Here is a 15,726-nt window from a genome sequence, read left to right as displayed (position 1 = left end):
CCACAGTTACTTGCTGAGCTGACACACGTATTAAGTACAGCTGAAATCCCTGAGCAGCAGCATCTTAAGATGGACATAAATTTTTTACCTGTGTGGTTTGAAAACTGGACAGAGTTCACTGTGTCAACTTCGAATCCCAAAACCTGTAAGAAAACATAGGAGTATTTCTTTTACTGATACAGCTTTGTCAATGTTACCAATACCACAAAATATAAGGCAGCATTCTTATTTCCTAGTGCATATTTTAATATCCTTTAGTGCTGTCTCAAAGTCAAAGCTGAGTCAACATACACGCAACATAAACAAACAATGCAGTAATTTGGTGCACAACAGGATACGGAAAAAGACTGACATTGGCACCAACATCAGCAAAACAGAGCTCTGAATCCTCAGGCAAGAGTTCATCTGGGGATAAGGACAGAGAAGTTTTCCCAATCAGCACCAATCGTGGTAGCTCTGAGGAAAACCTTGGCTGGCCTTCCTTGCTAAGAAAAGCAGTCTGAATTTCAAGGTACTAAGGGAATGCAAAATATGGAGGGAGGATGCTGTTTGTATTTCAGAAAGCCAACCTTTCTAAAAGGAGGATGGAAGAATCAACGGATCAACATGATGAGACACACTTGGATTTTACAAACAGACTCTTTACAGGTTAGTTCTAAAAGAACAGAAAGAAATCCCAGATAATTAATTTGGGGAATAGTTAGGCAATCAAAGGGAACAAGCTTTCAAAAAGACAAACTAAAAAGAAGGCATGCACCAAACCCATCTGCTACCTTGCATTACCAGCAAGTCCAATTCTTGAACTAATTTGCTAGTGCAATTAAGAAATGCATTCCTGTTGCTCATGAAAATAAGAGTACCAAAATAGGAAAAAACTAATGGGGATTATTAACCTGACAATACCTGTTTAATAGAGATAGGGACTACTCCCTATGAAGCCATTTTTAGACATTGTTATCTGCAATGAGAGACATTCTAATGCAGCAGTGACATAACAGTCTGACATTTTGTATTTGCTTGCACAGCCTACTTCCTCTGAGTAAGAATTCTCCTCAAAAGAAGAGCTGCTATATACAGCTCAGTGAGTCATAGCAGGAGATAATAGTAATGATGCAGTGCTGTTTATGATCCATTTTCAGGCAATTTGCTGAGGAGGGGGAGTGAATGGAAGAGGCTTTTGCCAGTCACGTTTTTTTTTCCACTCCACAGCACATTTCTCCCTTTTTATCATCACAAAGGCAACTCCTTCACATGCATTAAAAATCTCTGGGTGGACTGTAGGAGAGAGATTTCCTCAGTGCTTGTACTTTCTTCCTCACATAAAGCCATTAAGTACCAACCTTTTCTTTCAAACCCTGCACCATTATACAGAGATAGAGGTACATGCTGCCATGAAGAGTTCCTTTTGCCTGCAGGCACTGCGTTTCTGCCACACTACAGCTCAAAGAATACACAGGTCTTCACACAGTAAGTTCCCATTTCCAATATTTAATCAAGGTTTCTGTTCATTCTTAACTAAACATCTAAGTAATCTTGCATTAATGATAAGCACAGTGGTGGCTTGTGGCCTGATCGAGTTAAAACTCTTATCTTCTTTTACTCTTCTCCAGTTCCTCTTGGTGGATTTATTTCTAAGCACAGAAAAATTAACAGTATGAGAACATGGCAATACTGTTAGGATTTTAACCCTGATATCTGCACATGCTCTCCAAAGCCATGAATGAGAGAACTGCCTCTACAAACATTCCTTATCCAGTGTTCAATTCTCCCAGTAAAGAACAGGCCTAAGTTCTAATTGTCTTCCATCATCTTGGCAATAACTGCAAATGAATCCATTCCCACGCACTACTTACATCACACACCTCCAACTACTTAACATCTGGCACTCCAGAACAGACTTACTAAGATTTACGGGGGAACTGAAACTAGACAATCTTAAGGTCCCCTCCAGCCTAAGCCATTCTATGATTTACTAACCCACAGGTTGGATGGCAGATAACTTCAAAGGCAGATCCACACGGTAGTTTTGTAGTGTTCAGTCAGCAGGGAACAAATTCAGGTCGGTAATGGTTTATCATGGTTCACTGAAGAGTGCAGTTGTCTCTATACTCAGTCTGATAAATACAGCAGAAGCCACACGTGCCACTTGGCCACTTCCATCAGAGTGACAAATGCCTTTACTGAGATACTGATGGTTTCAATTCGCACTGAGCCAACATCGTCAGGTAGTATTCAATTAGAGCAATGAATGAACATATTAAAAAATGCACAATAATTCTTAATTTATTACTTTTCTATATACTAGCTTGTAAGTAGTCCCCACCTGCTGTTGCTTCCTGCTTTCCCCTGTAATAAGGGTCCCGAACTGATGGTCCTGCCCTCAGGTTTTAGAGATCACAGAACCACAGAATGGCTTGGAGCGGAGGGACTTCAAAGATCATTTATTTCCAACCCCTGCTGTGAGCAGGGCTGCCCCCCACCAGCTCAGGCTGCCCAGGGCCCCATCCAACCTGGCCTTGAGCGCCTCCAGGGATGGGGCACCACAGCTTCTCTGGGCAGCTGTGTAAGCGTCTCATCACCTTCTCAGTGGAAATTTTCCCTGACATGTCGTCAGTCTTCCCTGTTTTAGACTAAAGCTATCCCCTTGTTTTATCACTCTCTGTTCATGTAAAAAGTTGGTCTCTCTCCTGTTTATAAGCTCCCTTCAAGTACAGGAAGGCCACAATGAGGCCTCTCCAAAGCCCTCAACTCCCCAGGCTAAACAAGCCCAGCTCCCCCCACCTGTCTTTGTAGGACAGGTGCTCCAGCCCTCTGACTATCCTCATGGTCCTAACACAGATGACAGCAGACACTTTGCAAGCGTCCAGGCTGCAGTTGCCAGAGAGGCACATCTTTATCTCTGTTTTCAGACAACCTGGTCTCTTGCAGGCCATCCAGCAGCGATCACTTCCTCTTTCCATCCCCTCCTCCTGCTGTCAGTCTGCATAAATATCGTTTGCCCTCAGAGATGCAAATCCTGAGCGAATCTAAGCCTGTTTGGGTAAGGATGATAAGCGTGCTTCAAGGGAAGAAGATAACTGACTTCATCTCATACTAAGCACATGTCAAACAGCGTTCTTAAGACACCTAACTAACATGGCCTGTATCACGACACACAGAAGTCTCAGAAGAAAATGGGCAATTCCAACAGCTTCTTAGTATCTTCACCAAAGGAGGCAGAACTATTGCACTGCTAAAAACAAATCACAAAACACCAAAAATAGAGAAGTCTTGCATTTGGAAGGCACGGCTGGCAGATCTGTATGACAGATTTCAGGAAAATATCTGGAAGATTAACTCAAAATACACACTGGAGTAGAACGCACTAGAAGAAACAGTTGCCATGAAACACGCACTCCAACATTACGCAGGAGATCAAATGAGGCTGAACTCTTTCTCATTATCTTTTGGGTATGCTGACATTTATGCATTTCTTGGTGAGTTAGGAGTTAGAGCTTTGTTTAAATTGTACCTTCTGCCTTCCTTTTCCTGTTAGAAAACATCTCAGTCATACACGCATGAAACATGCCAGTCCTTCACTGCCAAGAACAAGTAACCAAGACCATGAGAAATGAAAGACCACAAATCCATGTTTCTTTCAAGAGGTCAAAGTTGTGTCTCTTGTGTAAGGGGGAAACTGTCAATACAGAAGATAAGGAAAGCTATGTTACAGAAAATCATTACTTTAACAATAGAAAAAGATTCTGAAGCAAATGCAGCATCTTAAATTTTGTTTTTACAATTGCTAAACTTTATTTTCTATTTGTATTATCCACACTCTGTACCGACTGTCTAAAGACAAATAAAAGAAACCATTTTAAGCTCCTAATCCTATTTGCTATATGATTGTTAATACCATTTGAGACAGAGAACTGTTAGCTTCCAAGATTAGTCTTTACTCTGTGGCAAAGCTAATTTAAATACTCATTTAATAATTTTATTTACTCTGAGAAATGCTTTTAAGAAGTGCTAATAGCTGTTACGGTAGCTGATTCTACATGCAATTTGGTTACCATTCTTATCTAGAGCTGAAAATCTAGAGGAAAAAAAAGCATACTCAAAAGCATCACATTTTAAAGTATTATTGAAGTCCTTTTTCTCCTTTTTTTTTTTTTTTTTTTTTTTTGGCATCCAGTTTAAAGAAAAAGTAGGAAAAAAAAATCTTCAATCTCTGAAGCATGCAAAAGGAAACCTATCATGCGATTTACTTCTACACTGAACTAAGTTTGATTGTTTCCCTGGGAACTAAATATAGGAAAAATAGCAAAACAAACTATTCCCAGTGTATTGCATACACATACTGAGAGAACGTGAGCTGTACAGGTGGCTGAGAGAGAGGCTGTGGAACCACTATCTTTGGAGACCTACAAGACCCACGAGGACAAGCTCTGACCAACACGGTCTGCACACAAAAAGCTTTACCTGTTGTACAGCTTTGGCTATAAGGACAAAAACCAGTGGCACATAATGTTTGTACTATCAACAATGCTGGCTTTGTCAGTGAAGACACAGTGTCCTTTGTTGTTAAATGAGCAACTGACCAATTAAACTTGAATACTTTAATTAGTACTTAATTTCAGCAATTTTAGAGAATAATGACCTAGTTCTGCTAGGCTAAAATTCAATTAAAAATATCTCTCTACTCCGTAATATCATCTGTACATATTACCCTCCTTGGCCAATGGGTTTACGCCTCCAGTGTGATCTTATTCTAAGCAGAAACAACAAAGCAGTGCTGCAGCTCGTGTGAAAGGAAAAATCCAGAACACTAAGCAAAAGGCATAATAAGAAGGAAAAGCAGTGTGAAGCAAAAAAATAAGATTATATAAGGTTACGTAAACATGATCCTTCTTGACAGATGTTCACAGGTTGTCGCCTGTATTTCATGAAGCAAAACAGAAGCCTTCATCCACTGTCTCCAGTTGCCTCAAAGCTCCTGACTTAGGAATATGTAAGTTTTATCATATAGAAGAACATAGTGAAATCAATTAATCCACGTGATCCTATAAACCACAAATCCAGGGAAAGATATTTAAGTCAGGGCTGTAAACGAAGCTCACATTCACACAAATGGGAAAGTATCTCATTTCTTTTACACAATTAAGAGTTTCACATTCAGATCAGAGCTTGAAATGCGCCACAGGTGAAAATCTCACTATGCAAACTGTTTGCTCACATCTCTAGAAGATGAGTGTATTTCCCAGAGGAGTGCAATCTGACAAGAAAATGGCACTGGCTAGGAAGAAAGGAGAAGACTTGCTAACTAGGAGAATTCTATAGTTCCACGATGATGAATTCTGCTAATTAGATTATGTTAACCAGATTCTCAAAGCAAGCCTTTTGGACTCCATTTTTGAAAGGAGGATTCAACTTGAATGCATCTAGTTCTTCTCTATTAAATGCTGCATTATTACATAACACTTAATTCCCCCGTACTTCAGCACTTAACAAGATATTCAGTTTATAAGTGAACCTTATGGAAAATAAAAAAGGTGACTGTTTCAGTGAACATTTAAATGATGAATCACCAAAGCAAATACCCTATCATTTGTGCCAATGGATGGTAACAGACTGATGAGTTAAACTCAAGTAGAAGTATTAAGAACAGTAAGAAGATTAGCACAGACTAGATAACTGAATCAAATCCATCCAGACAGGGCCTAAAAAGGTACTTGGTGAAATAAATGCAGAATTCCTTTTAATGGATCATACTACTAATTTATTTTCCTGTATTGGGCAAGATCACAGAATCATAGAATATTCTGGGTTGGAAGGGACATTTAAGTTCATCTAGTTCTACAGTCAGGTCCATTATCAGAAACAGCCATTAATTTCAGCTGCTTTCCAACCTGACGACTAAAAGTTTGGGATGCCTAGGAATGACTTACTGTATAATCAAAGAATACTAGGATGTCATAATCACAAAATAAACAAGAGAGTTAGGCAAAGCAGACTATGATAACAAAAGAGAATAAATAAAAGGCTTACCCCTATCCTGGGCTCAATCACAAAACACCAGCAGAGGCAATCTCTAGAAGAGATCCTTCCCCACTTGTAGTCAGCTCTTCAATAGGTCTAGGAGAGGTGCAGCCAGGTTCCACCCCTTCCTGCAGCACAGGTGAATTGCCTTCAGCTGTGCTCCTCTGGCTGACTCAGTGCTCGCCTCAGGTGATCAATCAGAGGTTCAGGCCGTGACTCAGCAGTTCCCATACACTTACCAAGTCATGAAACCCAGTTAGGTCACACTGCTTTCACTTAGAAGTGATGGGGAGGCAACTTTATTGCACATTAGCAAGCAGTCTGACCCACCACACTTCACAAAAATCTGTTGCCTCAACTTAAATGACTGGCTCTGCAGATAAAATATTCTTGTGGAGAGGCTGAAAAGCGAGGAACCGTGACAGAAGCTGGGATGTGGTTTTAAACCAGTTCTAAAAGAGTACAGTGTGTTCAGACATTTGTGTGTATGCATTCCTCATCCCGGTCCAAACAAACTGCTCACACTATTGAAGGGTTTCTCAGTTGCTGGGCCCCTCATCCATACAAGCAAGTTGTAAAGCAAAACAAGATCATCACAATCTAACCTCTAAATCATTTTATATTTCCAAACCCTTTCTAACCACTGTGCTGCCTTCTAGGGATGTGGAAGACATATGGAGGACTCATCATGCTATCTTAAACACAGCACTACTACAGATTTCAGTGACAGAAGTTGTGAAAAATAAATGCTGTTCCAAACACTGAACATTTCCCTCCCTAAAGCACTAGGAGATGAGCAGAACACTCATTCCATTCATTTGAAACAATATTATCTGCCAACAGTGAATAAGAAATGGCACCATTACTTTACAAACCTGCCTGCTTTAGTCAGCATCAACTGACCTCATATATGATGAGCCAACACCCCGTTCCTCCCACACTAAGAATACAGCTTGGAACAAGACCTTGGTCCCTTCCGTGCCTGAGAAATTTATGATGCTCAGACTCAAGCACACTGCACTATACATCCTCCATCTGTGTGCTGCAATGTCTGTACAGGGCTGTATCATACCTATGGTATTGTACTTCATTATTCAGCCGCCTGCAGTCACCTGCTGCTGCAGTAAACTACATCAAATTCATCAACCTTCTATTTTTCCACAGAAAACATTGGCTTTCAATGAAATCCTTCCACTATATTCAGAACAAAACATAGTGCTTAATTTTCAGTAGCTACTGGAAGTACACGACAAGCCCATGGGCTCCACGAGAAGGGAAAACAATGTCCTCAAATTCAAGAGTCAGTTAAGCCTTCAAAGTAATGGGGCAATACTTGCTTTGTATTACTTTATATGCAGAGTGTCATTTTAAAGAACAAACATGAATATTTAAGAGGGAATCCTACATATCAAATGTATATATACAAATACAAACATATATACACATTTTTATTAAGCCTAAGAATGTGGAGTTCATGCCAACACAAACATCTTAACTACGGCTACAGATTTTAATTAACAAATATTTAATAAGCGCCTAATTAGTCTTCTTTGCCTCCACAAGTACAGTTAACATAAGGAAATTCAACAGCAAGGAAAAGTGGCATAAGGCATTTGAACAAATCGTTTTGGGCCACACAAGAAGCAAAAGTGGAGGGGTGCATTAACAGACTGGTCTGCGCTCCATGCAAGTGGAAAGCACCTGAAAAACACAACCCACCAACCCATGAGAAAACAACATGTAGGTACTAAATGCAAAAGCTGCCTCACTCAGGACTGCACAAAGCACATCTGATTAACTGCAGGTGGCCTTTATTGCAGACAGACCAGAAAATTAACCAAAGTCTCAAAGAGCCCCTCTCTATGGTCACATTTTCTTTCAGAGGACCTCTCACTCAATCACATTTAGCTCACAGCTGGCTTTGCTGCTGGTAACAAAATACATATATGGGTTTATAAAGTTAGGATTTTCTGTACAGGTTTTATAGTATAAAGACACACTTAAAAAAACTGGTTACCAACACTGGGGTAGACAGAATTAATGAAGAATTTTCAAGAAATCTTGCAGGAGGTACATAGACTGCTGAGTTAGCACAGTATGTGTACAGATCACAAACTGAATTAGTCAGTAATAACTGCGTTTGTTTACAAAACTCCAGTACCATATAAATCAAAACCATTCACCCATTTTTTTTTTTTTTTCAGCTATATTAAAACTGAGTTTAAATTAAAGTCATCAACAGCATTAATATTAATGCCACGGTTAAAATTACCCCGTCAAACAAGCTAACTGAGTTGGTTGTGTTGTTCTTCCTTTTCCTTCTGCTAAGCAATGGGGGTACTACTTTCCAGTAAGAAAGCCTCTGCATCAGGACACAATACACTATGAAGTACTTACTTCTCCCAAAGGTTCTCATACATAGGCAGAAGCTTATGCCCTACATGAGGCATGCCCAATGCACTGCCCGCAGGCTGCATGCAGCCCAGCCCAGCACAGCCTGCACTGTGGTTGCCCACTGCCCCACGCCACCATGGCGGCTGTGCAACAGTGACAGTGGGTCACTATGGCTGGGGCAGATTTTTATGAGCATGGCATGCAGGCTCTTGTTCACTGCTGGCAAAAAAGGCACAGGGTTAATCGCAGAATCATAGAATAACTCAGGTTGGAAAAGACCTTGAAGATCATCGAATCCAACCACAGCCTAATCATACTACCCTAACTCTAACAACCCTCCACTGAATCACGTCCCTGAGCACCACATCCAAACGGTTTTTAAACACATCCGGGGTGGTGACTATGATAAAAATGTTGTTTTGTAGCTGAGAATTTGCTCTATCAGGGTGATCACGCTCTTTGTATCAGTTTATTTTCCATGGAGATAAATAGGAGGCATTACTTTTGGCGCAACCTACAGATAATCAGCCCAAGACAATCTCTCTTCACTCAATGCAGCCCAGGGAAGTCAAAACGTTGGACATTCGTGTACAAGCTTTTGGAAATTTGTCTTCTATGGCCATCACTGTCATTCCAGTGAACACCACTTCTTGGAACATAAACATAGCTTAAAAGGCTGAATTTCTGCAATCAAATTAATTCAGAGCAGGAGAGAGAGAAAGGTTTTTCCAGTTGTGGCTTGCATCTGGCTGTGTGCCAGCTCTTTCTCTTAATTGCTCTCCTTACATTTGCTACAGAATCACAAAACATACATTGTACTGGATAGAGAAAATTAGAAAACAAGTTCAGTTTGGGAAAAGGAACGTGGGGAAAAGGCAATTAGTGAAGCAGGAACAATGGCTGGCGTGGGCTGATAAACTGAACTAAAATCACTATTGACTAACCCAACCTTCTTTTCTCTCTCTGAACTTACCAAGTAAATAACAGGAACTCTGTAGGTATAACAGAGCTGTATTTTAGTACAGCATTTGACAAGGTGCTGCAAATCATGAAGGCACTAGAGATATTTTGCCAAGAGAAAAATACAAAAGCACATAAGCTGGCTTAGAAACAGAGGTGCTGGAGGTAATTGCTGATGATTCATTAATGCAGAGCCAGGTACCAAACAGGCCACTTCAAATTCTAGAGTTAAAAACAGTCATTAAATAACAACCAATTTAAAAAAATGTACAGCATACGACCTTGAGAAAAAGTTAAGAAGTCATGGAGGCAGGCATCAGAAACACAGGAAAGGCTGTAAGAGATACAATACATGGTGTTTGGACAGTTCCTGATACTAAAAAAGAGACACCTTAAAAAAACCCACACAAAATACACAATACAATACACAAAGCCTAATCAATACAAAAATCACAAACATTAGAACAAGCTACCCAGTTAGAACTGCTCACCCTCACAGCAAGAGAAGGATATTATTTTGGCATTTTTCTCATGGGTTCATACAAAACATATAAGTTTGAAAAAGGAGATTCATCTGGAGTCCACAGCAATTCTATATATGGCCGTTTGGTTTGCAAGCAGCATTTTACAGGAGTATCATCTGTCTGCAGCATTGGTTCTTCATAACCTGTAACAACTGCTGAACTTTCTACCCATGACTTTTGTTGCTGTAATTGAATTACTTCAGTCTACTGTAGGGGTAAATAGTGAATAACTGAAACTCCAGAGTCTGGTTCAAGTGAAAATCCTGACAGAAAGAGGCCTAGCAATACTATGTCCAGTCCTTTTAGGTCTAATTTGGTCTTCATGAGTTTTACAAATTCAGGATCTGAAACACTGCTCAGAAGCTTCATTACAACTTCCAGGAGAGTGCCAGGTATAAAGCCATTCTCCTTGAGGTCACAAATTAGTCCTGAAGGCTCTTCAGGAGCAACAATGGTCACGTCCTTGGCAAAAAATACTGTGAGCTGCCTTTTCAAATATTCCAAAAAAAATTCATTCAAGCTTACTCAAACAAATAACCTCCTGTGCCTTCAAGATGTATGAGCCCATCAGTATTACTCTATGCATTACACCAGTTCACTTTGGGATCAACCCAACTCAGAGTCAAAGGATTCGTAGCACAGATGCTCAATTAACTTTCCTATGTGCAGGAGGTCACGCTATCCATCTGATGGGAACAAGCGATGGATGAGCAAGACAGTGATTTATAAGGGCTAACGTAATGGAAGGCAATGAAATATTTGTCTCCTCCCTTTATTCTTTCCAGTCAAGAACAAACATATGAAGAAGAATGAGGTGGTATTTTAAATACCCGACTGCCTTCCCTCCAAGAAATATGTTTTCCCTCCCACATCCTGATTTACTTACTAGGTAACAGTAAATTTTGATACTGACTTCAGATGCAGAAGTTACTGTTCATCTATAAGTCAGAACACAGGAAGAAACAGTTTTAAACTTAAATAGAGTAGATTTAGATCAGGTATTAGGAAGAAATTCTTCACAATGACAGTGGTGACATTGCCCAGAGAAGCTGTGGATGCCCCACACCTGGAGGTCTTCAAGGATGAATGGGGATTTGGGAGATCTGGTTTAGCAGAAGGTCTTCAAGATCTTTTCCAAACCAAATCATTTTGTGATTCTACGGATCTATGCTTCTGAAGAATAGAACCTGTAGGTTCACAGCACATTTCAGATTCATCCTTTTCATGTTACTTCCTTCTACACTTGGATGCAATTTGACTAAAACATCATGCTAGTTACTGCAAACTCTTGCCAACTGGAATTGTGCACAGTGTGCTACACAAATAAGTTTACAAAAACTAATTAGGAGAGGCAGACACACCGGGCAGCAACAGTGCTGAGGCATGCACTTAATCTCATCTTTTCTTTACTGAATCAGATTCACAGAAGAAAAAAACCAACAACATATTACTTCCTCCTGATTTTTATTTTATTTTTAATCCTACTGCTTACGTATTTTGGATAGCTAATTCTCTCACTGCCACTCCATTAACATTAACTAGCAAGCACATTACGTGCTTTCAAAGTGGAGCAATTCTGCAAAGAGGAGATTTGTTTTATCCAGCACATACGCTACATTTGGCCTTCTTAGGTGGACTCTGAATGGATCCCACTCTCCTACCACCACTTTAGATGTTAATCTGCAAGATAACAAATACCTGTAAGAACAGAACAGGACAACTTCCTGAAAGATGTGTCACATTTGTAAAGATCACAGCCAGGCCACTATGAGAAAAGTATGAAGCTTCTGTAAGAACAGTTAAACATCCTCACCAATTCCTCCAGAACAAGCAGATGTCTTAGATCAGAGTGTGCTTTGAGGAATGTTTCCTTTGGAGTCGATACCAGGTGCAGGAGCCTGGGGCTTGTTCTCTCCCTGAGCCACAGTTATGTCAAAAAGAACTGTCTGTGGGGCTGTGCAGTGAACTGGGTCAGAAAACAGACTCATGAGATAAATAACTCGACAAAGAAGGAAAAAAAAAAAAAAAAGGTTATTTATAACCTGGATGACTTTTCAGAGCAGTTAACCACATGGTCTCACAAAACAACTTTCCTTGAAGAATTGACATGGATGGAGAAATAGCACAGGTGGAAGAACCAGCTAGTGTTGGGAAGGAAGGTTGTTGTAAAACACATGGAGACACCATATAGAAATTGAGAATTTATCCAACATTTGTTTCTATTATAGCTTGTTTTCATTGTCTTTCCACTTTCCAGAAATCGAGGAACAGAATCATTAACGAGCTACAATAAAAGCACTGTAAGATTCAGGAAGAAAACCAGTGATTCAGTGTTAATTCCAAACAAGTAAGTTAACAAACAATAGAACATTTAAGGCAAGCATCAGAGCAAAGATAACGGCTATGTCATTCTTGGTTGAGATTTCCATCCCATATCCCCTTCTGAGAAGTACTACTGGTCCCACAGGAGAAAAGGGGAACAATAGCAATCACACTGGAAGGGTTCCACCAACCAGAAAAATCATTCACTTCTGCTTTCAGAAATCACTGTATCTACAGCTCAGAAACTGCACCTCTGGCTTTCACTGTGCCACAGGGCAGGCTCTACCATTTTTCAGCAAGTGCTCTATCACTAACTGAAGCCAACACATTCCTCTGGCAAGAAGTGCCAGAGGAAAGTTTTTTAAAATGATTCATGTTAGAGGTTGTAACTAAATTGTGTCTCCTGCTCTATTTTTAATTGTTGCAGATGTTAAAGAACTGGAGCTCGGAGACATGGACGAATCAGCACCAACAAATACAAAGTCCTGAACAGACATCTGAAAAACATCAAGTAGTTCAGCATAGCCAAATTTCAGCTCAGGAACACCTGCTATCACAAGTTATGCCACTGCTGCCAAGCTACAAGACGATGTGCTAGTCTGGCTTCTGCAGGGAAACGCATCATCCATCAAGTGAATCCTCCTGGTGCACTTCAAGTGTTATGCACATCAATAACCTTATATAGTTGGAAGCTCCTCAAGAAAAGATCATCAGTATTTTGAGATGTAAATATAAAACATAATAAGAGACAATTCATTACAAGGGAAATTTTAGAGAAGTAACTTTGTATGTCATTTGTTCTTCTAGTGCGTATCATTCTATTGTACTAGTATCACAGAATCACTAAGGTTGAAAAGCCCTCTAAGATCACCTAGTTTAACCATCAGCCCATCACACCATGCCCAGCTCTTTTTGGGTGATTGTAAAGAGCAGTAAGTTCTCCCTTGAGTCCCACTTCTCCAGACTGAACAATCCCAGTTTCCTCAGCTGCACCCCATCAGACTTATGCTCCAGATCCTTCACAGCTTCACTGCCCTTCTCTGAGCACACTTCAGGGCCTCAATGTCTTTCTGGTAGTGAGGGGCCATAACATGAATGTAAAGCCCCAATTCTTGCTTCAGATGAACCATTTAGGACAATCTTTGAACATTACAAACAGAAAATGTATTCTTTTCTCTTTGCAATTATTTTTGAAGAGTTCATTTTTTCAGCCTTTGATCTACAACAAAAACAGGGGTTGGCCAGTAAATACATTTCCTATTGTTATTCTGTAAAGGCCTTTGATTGATTCATCCTTCTTCTGACTCATATAATTGATGCCATAGAAGTAATTTTTGAAAAGCAGAACAAGTAGTCATCTTAAATAAGAAATACTCCTATTCCTACTCTTTTCCTGTACAATACTTGGCACATTTGACTACATTGTTCAAAACAAAAGATAGGAAAAAAAAAATAAAAGCCTGAAACTTCTCTTTGCTATGGCACCAGATAATCATTAGGAATGGGTTTACAGTGATTTTGATCTCATCACATGCAAGCAAATTCTATCTGTGTCTGAACAATGCAGTTGGAGACTATCCTTAAATACTATAGAAATCACCAGCTATGTTGGCCAAAGTTGTTTTACCATTTCTTCTTACAATAAAGAAGGAACTAAAACCACAGGCCTACTGTCTGTGGAGGAAAATCACTGAGGACCAATCTAAGAAGCATGAGAATCACCTGTCTTTATTAACACCCAAACAGACAGCTATTTTCATTCTTCATAAATGAATTTTAAAAAGAAAAACAGAAACCACCAAACCAAAGGCTTTTTTATTCTGTACTGGAGGAGCTGTTTTGGTGGCATCATACAATGCAGGGAAAACAATTTCAGATGCCAGAGCCAAACAACACATGGTATTTCTCCATGCTTTTAGTTCCATCTCCAAGGTAAACAGATATGGAAAAGGAAGTCAAGAACTAAATCATAACAGAGACAACATTATCCCAAATTCTGTGAGCATTAGGGCAGATCAAAAGCAAGCAAACAAACTCGCCATTATGTTCCATTAGCATTATCAAACACAGAGTAAGAAAACAAAGTACAAGATCTGGCTGTGATAGTTACTTACACATAAACAAAAAACTGCAGCCTCTGGCTTGCAGACAGTATTACTTAGCCCAGTGGACCAAATGTGCATGTCCACTGCCCACGTCAAACCAGCTGAGATCTTCCCTTGTCTCTTCCTTGCCCTTTCAAACTTATTTGGAAACTCACAGCAGCACAAAGGACTAAACATATAGCCTGAAATAGTCACTCACAAGTGCTGATTTTCTGATGGGTGCCCTATATAAATCTCAAATCCACCTACAGAGATGTTCCTGGTGACCAGGATGAGGTACCTCCACAGAACAGAAACATGTTCATCTCTGTGAATTCACTCTGTGGTTTGTGGAGGTCTCTCACTCTCTGCTTGCCAGCATCGCAGCCTCTGCTTATTGCCATACTTACCCACATTCTTTCCTACCTGGAAGGTCAAGTAGGAAAGGGTAGTCAAAATGATATTTAAAATTAACGAACAAGAGATCCCTCTGGGGAAGAAAACACTGACAGTAATATAATGCTGAATGTTGTGTGTTGTAATGAATATGCCTATTTTTATTTCATATCATGAAAACTATGACAAGTCAAGTAGGAGACACATCCTTGGATTAAAACAAGTCACCTAACTAACAATAGCAACTCCCTAGCATTCATTTTACCACTATTCGTAAATACTGGACAAACCTAAAGCTTTTCCTGATATCAAAGCTATTCAGGTTACACAACTGGGAAGTAACTTAGGACTATTTTAAGAGTAACTCAGAATCACCTTCAGAAATTTTAAAGGTAAATGAAATCATGCAAGCAAAAGCTATTGAATCTTTTGATACAATAATTCAAAGCATAGCTGAGTAGACTTTGCTTCTCTGGAAAGTTATAGAGCTATAGAATACTCTGAGTTGAAAGGACACTACAAGGATCATAGAGTCCAACTCCAGACTCCACACAGGACCACCCAAAATCCAAACCCTACGACTGAGAGCGGTGTCCAGATGCTCCTTGAACTCCAGCACTGGTGGCCATGCCCACAGCCCCATGCAGCCTGGAAAAGGAAATGAAGTTCCACTTGTTGGAAACTTGCTACTTCTGCTCTTCCACCAATACCAAGGTGAAAATAACTTCCTAGTAAGCACAACTTAATTAGAGGCTGCCAACGTACAAATTTCCAAGTGCAGCCTGTAGAGATAGGAGAGCTGTTTTTTCCTCCACCCTAGCAAATTCTATCTGTGCTACACACTGAGGAGCAACAGAGCGTAATTCTGACCATCTCCCATGCAGAACCAGCTCTAAGTCACTTTTTAACTACCATAGTATTTAACTGTATCATAGTCCAGAAGCAAAAAAGACACTTTCAAGGACCAACTTGTCAAGTCATACAGAGGCTCATATGCCAGAGGAAGTCTGAGTAACAGATGAGTAAAG

At 39.9% G+C, this 15,726-nt stretch overlaps 1 protein-coding gene across 3 annotated transcripts in view; it reads right to left on the bottom strand.

The window, feature by feature from the left end:
* Positions 1 to 15,726, bottom strand: part of PDXK (pyridoxal kinase) — a 56,897-nt gene that overhangs the window by 39,554 nt on the left and 1,617 nt on the right. For all 3 annotated transcript variants that reach the window (XM_042809646.1, XM_042809645.1, XM_042809648.1), the window contains exon 2: positions 89 to 143. In XM_042809646.1, coding sequence (XP_042665580.1) covers positions 89 to 143 — 55 coding nt within the window. The remainder of the gene's footprint in view (positions 1 to 88; positions 144 to 15,726) is intronic.

Source organism: Centrocercus urophasianus, unplaced genomic scaffold (genome assembly GCF_019232065.1).
Source record: "Centrocercus urophasianus isolate 14NV4802_14NV808 unplaced genomic scaffold, USGS_Curo_1.0 seq_12, whole genome shotgun sequence".
In the NCBI taxonomy this organism is placed as follows: Eukaryota; Metazoa; Chordata; class Aves; order Galliformes; family Phasianidae; genus Centrocercus; species Centrocercus urophasianus.
The sequence above is the reverse complement of the archived record's forward strand: the minus strand, read 5'-3'. Positions and strand labels throughout refer to the sequence as shown.